General features: G+C 37.7%; 1 protein-coding gene across 1 annotated transcript; it reads left to right on the plus strand.

Annotated features, from left to right (window-relative positions):
• f11r.1 (F11 receptor, tandem duplicate 1) lies at positions 1-7,810 on the plus strand. Its single transcript, XM_069716461.1, has 11 exons — positions 1-57; positions 158-235; positions 3,465-3,524; positions 4,058-4,174; positions 4,643-4,786; positions 4,956-5,158; positions 5,251-5,353; positions 5,554-5,661; positions 6,025-6,037; positions 6,165-6,234; positions 6,398-7,810. Exons 2-11 carry the CDS (start codon positions 184-186, stop codon positions 6,431-6,433), a joined length of 906 nt encoding a protein of 301 aa, XP_069572562.1. The 5' UTR covers positions 1-57; positions 158-183; the 3' UTR covers positions 6,434-7,810.
• The last annotated feature ends 537 nt before the right edge of the window (positions 7,811-8,347 follow it).

The following is an 8,347-nucleotide window of genomic DNA, read 5'->3' on the forward strand; positions in this document are numbered from 1 at the left end:
TGAAAGCAGCGGATCGTTGTTGCAGCTGTAAAATTCCGTCGACGCAGAATTATAAAAGTAGAGCAACCGAGTTCTTTATTCGACACGAGGAATATTTGTGTCTATTTTCTACTCGTTTCACAGGAGTTGCCTATTTTTAAAAAAATTTTTTTTTTAGAGAGGGACGTGAAACAAACAACCGACATGATTGTCAGCGGGGTTGTGTCGGTGCTATTGTTCCTGTGCGCAGCAACAGGTGAGTAGTTGTGGCTTTTTGTTGTTGTTTTGTTTTGTTTCTTTTTAGGGCAGTAAACTGTTTAAGAAAAATAGTTGTGAACAACTTTACAGCGTTGCGCAATAACTACAACGATAATAGTGAATATTCAGCCTCTAAATGCCAAACAAAACATCTGTAAATGAGCCTGAGGCCTGGTCCTGGTGTCTGGGCCTGTTTTGCTTTAATGAGTGGCAGTGAGCTTTGCAACCTCACTTATGTGTAACATAACATATTTGTGCGATATACCGTAGCCCTATTGTGAAGAGTATATTGTAAGTTGCTCTACTGATAAATCATATGGTATCACTAGTGGTTTGATGAGGTCACACTCAGACCAATAAACACACGGAAATTCCCAAAAGTGTTGATCCTCACTTTGCAAAGTTTTGAGTTGATATTTATGTCTTATTTGCATCCTATAAAGGATAAAATCAGCACAGGTACAGTCAGTATGCATGAACACAATCAAGGTCTTTAGTTTAATTCAATAGATCCTACAAAAACAGAAACGTGGTGAAGGCACCATATCACATGCATAAATAAATGATGCCAAAGTCTGATGCTGATTTATTTATAATAGCCTGAACAAGGCTATTATTTCTCAGGTTGGTTCGGTTTTTCATAGTTAAACCACTGTCTCCATTATCTTTAATGTAATTCAAAATCTTTGTGTAGTCATGGTTTAAATTTTCCTCATCGTTTTTTTTTCCAGTCATGGAGGCATAACAGGAATTTGTGGAACCATAATTTAGTTATCAGTTTCAGGATGGAAATCTGTAAAATTGTAGGTAATTATATATAATTCTGACATAAAATTTCAGTTGATTGTCTATAAATTACCACCTGAATCATAGTTATATTGACCTGCTTATTTGGACAAATCCAGCTGTCACTCATCATGTAATTAAGGTATTTTAGTTTCATTTGTTGGTGGATGATTCTTTATTTACAGTGTGTAACCTCAAATTATATCCTGGTATAGGTATATTCGGTGTTTCAATAAAGCCACTAACAGATTAATGTGGCTATAAACTTGCAGCATTAAACACACAGTCTTGACTTGTAACAGTGAAATGGTTGTCATAAAGTGACGACATTTTTGAGTAGTTGATGGGCCTGGTGCTTTTGAAAAGGAGGAAATATGTCTTCCAGGCTGGTTTCTGTTTGTATTTGCTTTGTTGTTCATCAGTACACCTGCAGCACACTCCAACAACATTAATGGGACTCTGTATAGCTGCTTATAGATGGACCTCTTCAAAGCCTCTAAACACTGAACAGACAAATTTACTGCCAGGTTTTAAAGTGAGTTTCCCGCACCTCTCGAGTGTGCTAGTATTCCCAGCCCTTTACCCTGAAATGTATTTACCATCCCAAGACTGAAACTCACAAAATATGCAAACAAGGAAACCGTGGCGTGCCCTGGTTTCATTTTACACCGGAGCTTATCTCTCCAGCAAACCAAAACCATGATTGTGCTGCGTCTGCTCAGCTGAGACGGCCTGTGAGAAACGTTTCTGCGACAACAAAGGCCTTATTTAACTTTGAATTATATTCAAATACACATTAGTTTAAAGTCTTTCTATACTTCTATTGTCATGTTGAAGTAACTTGGGTGACGTGTAAAATAAATGAATTTCCACATAGTTAATCATTAACTAAGCCCTGCTGTAGTTCCCCTGTCGTAGAAACTTGTCGGTAGACAGGATTGGTAGACAATAGATAGTCTTGTAAACCCAGGCACCTACAGTCATGGCAGTTTTGTACTGTAATGTAAAGTGCAGTAGCTGGACATATGGTGTGACAGATAGGGCTGTGACTGCCTGTATTCATGACTTAGTTGCCTTGCGTCTGTGTCGCAGCTTCGGCCTAACAAGACCCAGTTTCATCCAGACAGTTGACAGTTTCACTGGAAGCTTTCTGGCTTAGCAGACTGGAATGAGCCACATCCTCTTTTTTTAAAAATTTTGTTCACTCCCTTGTGAGCATGCTCTGACGAGAGGTGTGTCTCCCAGTCAGCGCTTTGTCTAGGAATGTCAGTTTGCGTTGCTGTGTGGAAATGGCGAGCTTTGATTATACCTTTTTATGTACTCGTAACACAGAGGGAGTCTAACAGTAATATAGCCCCATGCATCATGTTCATTAATCATGGTTGTAGGTTTCCAACTAACTTTTGATTTCTTTATCATTCATTTGAACATGTTTTCTTAATTAATGATGTTTAATTTAGTCTATAAAGTGCCCAAAAATGATAAGAAACGCCCATTACAATTTTTAATGACCAAATTGACTTATTCAAATACCTAGTTTTGTGCAACTAATAGACCAAAACCACAATATCCAGTAATTACTCTCATTGTTATCACTGAAACTTTTCTATTTTGAATTAAAAAGAATAAAAGCTATTAATCAATTTGATGACAACCAACTAATCGTTTCAGGTTTTTTTGTTTGTTAGATGAAGGACTGAAAATATTCAGGTTAGGTAATACACTTCCCTTTGAGCCGTAGTTACCGCCTCCTTCTCATATGAATCATCCTTTGACCTAAACCTGTCTTCCATGTTTGTGAAGCACAAACATAACTCCAGTTTTAAAAGCAGCTCAAGCAGAGCAGCAATCTCACATTATTTACCTGATGAAAACACAGTTTAGAACTGATGCTCATCTCCATTGAAACCGAATCATCTCTGCCTCCGTTTAACCTGTGTTTATGGTTATCCCTGCTTCTTGTGTTAAGCTGAGCCTTATAAATATTACAGCAAAGAGTGCTTTAATGTTGCCTCTCACGGCTCCTTAACCTGTCAGGGAGATCAAAAACACAGGCTGCCTACTGTTTATATGCCAAACCCTAAATTGACCTTGGTAATGCAGGACTTCATGATAAACCACAGTTTTCCCCACTTGTGGGCTACTCGTCTGTCATTAATTTAATCATTTCATCAATTATATAATCCATTTTTATGGCTGTTTTTTTTTTTTTTTTAAATGTTAGCCAAAACCTACATCATGGTTGTACTTTTGTTTTTGATTGTGGCTGTAGAGAAAACTGCCCTCATTGACTTAACAATCACAGTCATCCAGGACTAAAAGCAGGTTTACTTAAAGGAAATGAAACTTTGCACCTTCTTAAAGTTGTGGTGATGAGTGTCTTGACACTTGCGTCACTTTAAATCTGATGGTTTGTTTTCTTCTAATGTTTGTGTGTGTAGGCGTAAGCGGCTTCGAGGTTAGTACGAGCAAAGGAGATGTGCAGGTGAGAGAGAATGAAGGTAAGTCCTTAAAAAAGTGGAAACATCGTTTGAATATTGAGGACAAGCCAATAAATATATGGATAAATACAGTATATTGGTGAAGTGTCTCGGGAAGTCCTCGACAATCTTACTGCCACTTTAAATCAAAGAAGAGTTCAGAGAGAAAGTAATGATGAAAATAAAGCTTTCATCCACTCCGTTATGTAGAGAAACAGCAGAAGGTTTATCTCACTGTTGAATAGGGGACTATTTCCATGCAGTAATCCTATTCATTGTCTTTATTTCAGTTTGCAATAAAGACTGATGTTCAAAGTGAACATGGCTTTCTTGACGTGTGTGCTATAATTAAAAATGTTGTAACTGAATACAGTTTATCTGCAGGTTTTTTTCCTCCGGCCTCAAACAATGTAAAGAGAAGTGATTTGCACTTATTAATTAAAGTTACCTCAGAATGTTTTTCTTTAAGTTTTTCTTCTTTTACAGGCTGTATAATAAAAGTGAAATCTATCACAGTTTAGTTAGGTTGAACTCTGATGTTTCTGTTATTTCAGGAGTGGACCTGACGTGCTCATATACGGCAGACTTTGGTCCAAATGCCCGACTTGAGTGGAAATTTCACGACTTAAAAGGCTCCCAGATATATGTGGTTTATAATGGGAAACCAACAGGTGAGTAAGGGGACATTTCCTTGTTGTGTCTTCTTGTTTTTTACCCTTTTTTTTTAAATTTAAAACTTTTACTACTTAAAAGATTTTGAAGAGATTTGCTGGAAAGTTAGATTTGCCTACACAGTATCTATTTCATGTCTGTGTACACATATGCTGCATTGTTTTGCATACCATTTTTCTTTAACGGTAACATATTTTGTGGTATGACTTAAAATCCTCATTATCTAAAAGCATTGTGCAGAAATGTTTAGTTGGTACATGCCTAACAGAAACAATAAATCTCACAAACTTTGATGGTAGCAATACATTTGAAATGTCCATAAATTGATGGTGATTGCACAAGTGCATGACACTGTTGGTTTTATTCTGTTGATCCAGTTTCAGATTGAAAGTTAATAACAAATGCAGAGGAAGTTTGTGGTCTGAATGCTTTCATATCTGTTATGTAATGCTGCGACTCTTCCACAGGATCGTACTCCACCCGGGTGACAATGTACGGAGGCAGTAATCTGAGATTCTCCCAAGTGACTCGCAAAGATACTGGAGACTACTCCTGTGAGGTGTCTCACAGCAGCCAGTTTCGGGAAGCCAGAGTGAAGCTGACGGTTCTTGGTGAGAATCCTTTTTAGGCACACCCCGTTAACACATCTGTTTATTTCTAATCCACCTGGACTCACTGCCATAAAATTACTAAGATTCAGAGGTACAAGTTTTTGACCTGTTGTTATGTACTGTAGAGGCTTTGTGTTACCATACCTAAGTGGTCCATTGTGTCCCGCAGTGCCTCCATCTGCACCCATGTGCAGAATCCCCTCCTCAGTGACGACAAGCAGGAAAGCCATGCTCTCCTGCCATGATGCCGACGGTTCACCTCCTTCCAAGTACAAGTGGTACAAAGATGGCGTCCTTCTGCCCGCTGATCCCAGCAAGATTTCTGGCTTCAAAAACGCCACCTACAAGCTAAATTCAGATAACGGCAACCTGGTCAGCTGCAACTCTTTACTTTGCATCATTTGCACTGCGACAGCTGTCGTCCGCTTGCTGATAACATTCAAATATAAACTGTCTGGCTGCAGGAATTTCCTTCTTCAACCAAGATGGACTCGGGTCAATACTTCTGCGAGGCCTTCAACGAAGCTGGTCCTCCTCAGCGCTGCAAAGCCGTGAAAATGGAAATTCGTAAGTTGCTCTTCACTTTCATATAGAAAGTTTTAGTCTGAGCTGCTTTTTTTTTTTTTTTTTTTTTTAACCTGACAGAATGAAATAAATAAAAATCAGTAAAGTGATCAACTGGTTTGGCTGCATCAGAGGAGTTGATCTGAATAGAAACTGGTCTCATCATCAGCTAATGGACCTCAACTTGTGATGATTTCTTTCAGGTGACCTGAACACTGGTGGGATCGTTGCTGGGGTGATAGTGGCTCTGCTGCTTGTGGCCCTTCTCGTGTTTGGCGTTTGGTATGCCAAGAAGAAAGGATTTCTGCCCAGTGAGTTATCTACATTATATTGAAATCAGAGCAGTTATTGTGCTTCTTAATATTCTGGTATTGATACGTGAATCGTCATCCTGGAGAGCATTGAAATCATTTACATTAAGATGAAAAAAGGTCAGCTTAATCTGGAGATGCAAGTTGTCAGATTCAGTAAAGGGAGCAGATATACAGTAGTTAGCGAGGGTGCTGCTAGCATTTTATTTTTTGGGGGCGGGGGGACCTAAAAAGTTTTTCTCCTTTTAAGAAGTTAAAGCAGATTTCACTTCCCACACTTTGTCAAAGATGCAGACTGTTGCATATTTGTGACGTACTAATTACTTAATCTTTCTGACGATGTCTCCTTTCTTCCCATCACAGAGAAGAGTGAAAGGTGAGATCACTTTCATTTCTATACTGACTAGCTTAATTTGACTGGACACCCGTTTCCTCGTTTATGTAAAAAACTGGTCTGTGACTATCTGAACGTGTTTTTTTTTGTTTTTGTATTCTCCCTGCAGCAAGCCGAAGGCTAACGTGGTCTACCAGCACACGTCATCTAATGGTGGTGGTGATGATGATGATGAAGATGTAAGTATGATACTGCCTGTGTTTTTGGTATTACTTGAATTATTGTTTTAATTCCAAGCAATTTATATCACAGTCAAGTATGTTACAGTGTTTTCTGTGTAGAAACGGATGAAGCTGAAAGATAAATGTTCTGATGATGCTGTTTGATATGTTTGTTTCTCAGGGGGAATTCAAACAGAAGTCATCGTTTGTGGTATAGTCTCCACGAAGCGCTCACCACGGAGAACACTTTGACTTCAGCGTCTCTCAGCGTCTGAAGATTCTACGTAGCAGATTTGACCGACTAATAAGATTGACCTCAGCTGTCTTCTGTAGTGTCACATGTATCTGCAGCAATGTTATAGGAAATAGTTGCGACAGATGGGTAATGAGACCTCTCTTTTGTACGTATCTTTTACTGGAATGAGCTGCGGTTACTAGTGACCCATTTTACCCGAAGACATTTTTCCGCCTATGATTGAAGTGTGTCTTTCTGCGTGCTTTTTAATTTTCTGCATCTCCTAACCAAACTTTTTTTCCATGAAACATATCAGTGTACCGTAAACTGCAGTACTGGGGAAATGATAAATCCTGAGATTTGAATGCATTTAGCACCTTTCTTTACAAGGGAAACTACTGCAAACTATGTGGACGCTATTTTCTCTGCTTTTATTACATTTGCTGACCCATCACCCTCATTTCCATCAGTGCAGCTCTCTTATCAGTCAGCGCTTGTGGCTTAGCTGAAATGTTGAGAATATGATAGCTGAGTGTCGCTGAGAGGGATTTTATCTTTTTCCTATTTGAACAAACTGCTGAACTGTTGCAACATCCAATATTCTTTTTCTACTAAAGTTTGAGTTTCTCCTTCTTGTAAATAACAAAAACTGTTTTTAATATTTGTAATTTAGATCAGCTCATAGTTAATTGTAGCCGTCTCAGAGCTTCCTCACACTACCTGGAAACTTTTGAGTTTACTTTATTTGTTGCTTTTAAAGGACATTGTTTGTATGACATGAATGTTTTCAGTGCACATTCTCTTTAACATATTATTTCTGTTTTTTACATGTTATCTGCTAGTGTTGCTTGAAACGTCCCAGTAAAGTAAACAGATGTTATCTGTGGTACCGCACGCCTTAATCAATTCCAAATGAGTGTAAGATTATGAAGTTTTTAAAGCCTTATAATGATTAACTACCCAACCTGTTTTGACATGATGGTTCTAATCTTTACCTACAGACACTAAAACTACATTCAGCTTGTTTCATTTGTTATGCTGGAAATCCACAGATACTCAGGTCTTGTGATAAAGCTCATATCAGGACTATTGAAAGAATCGGGTTCAATATATAAATTGGTAAACATGTTTTGTACATTATTTTTTCTTTTTGTAGAAGTTGTGGAGCTGTTGAATTAGCTGATGATTGTAACTTTGCTAGTTAGTTGTGATAAAGGTTTAAATTCATGTGAAGAGGGTAACTTTCAGCTTTGCATTAATACAGTTAAGCTACCTTATAGTTTCTTTTCGCTACCTTTGATTTTCTTTTTTTTTAATTAAGTGTCCTAATAAATCACAAAGAGGATTTTTATAACATTATCACTACCTGAACATTTTTGAATTTAAGGTGAATACTGACAGCTCGGTGCCCTTCATGACAAAGTATGTTCTTGACCAATGCAGCTTGACCGCTCCAGTGAAAAGCTTTATGAATAAAGTAATTTAATATCCTTAAATATAGACATTATCCACATGCACATTAGCAGCAGTCTGCCTGTAAATAATTAAAATATGCATCTTTCCTTTCATGCAACCTTGCAACATACTACATAACCTCAACATCCATTTATGTCCATACAGACTACTATTATAATGACTATTATACTACTAGAACAAAAAACTGCACAGAATAATATATAAAAGGGATCTAGTAGAACTTCATTAGAAGGTAGAAGTTCATTTTAAATTCATTTTCATAGATTTAAAAGTTTGAACCACTCCCTTCATTTTAAGCAGTCAAAATATGAATACATAGGTACATGCCTCCCTGACCTTTTATGGTTAAAGTTATTCCTGACCGTAACAATGATGGAGTGTTTGCTCACCACAGAACTAAACATTTTATCACAGTATCTT

The sequence above is a fragment of the Brachyistius frenatus genome, unplaced genomic scaffold (assembly GCF_029030835.1).
Source record: "Brachyistius frenatus isolate BFR_SWC_R1_liver_20210118 unplaced genomic scaffold, ASM2903083v1 Contig_157, whole genome shotgun sequence".
Taxonomy (NCBI): Eukaryota; Metazoa; Chordata; class Actinopteri; family Embiotocidae; genus Brachyistius; species Brachyistius frenatus.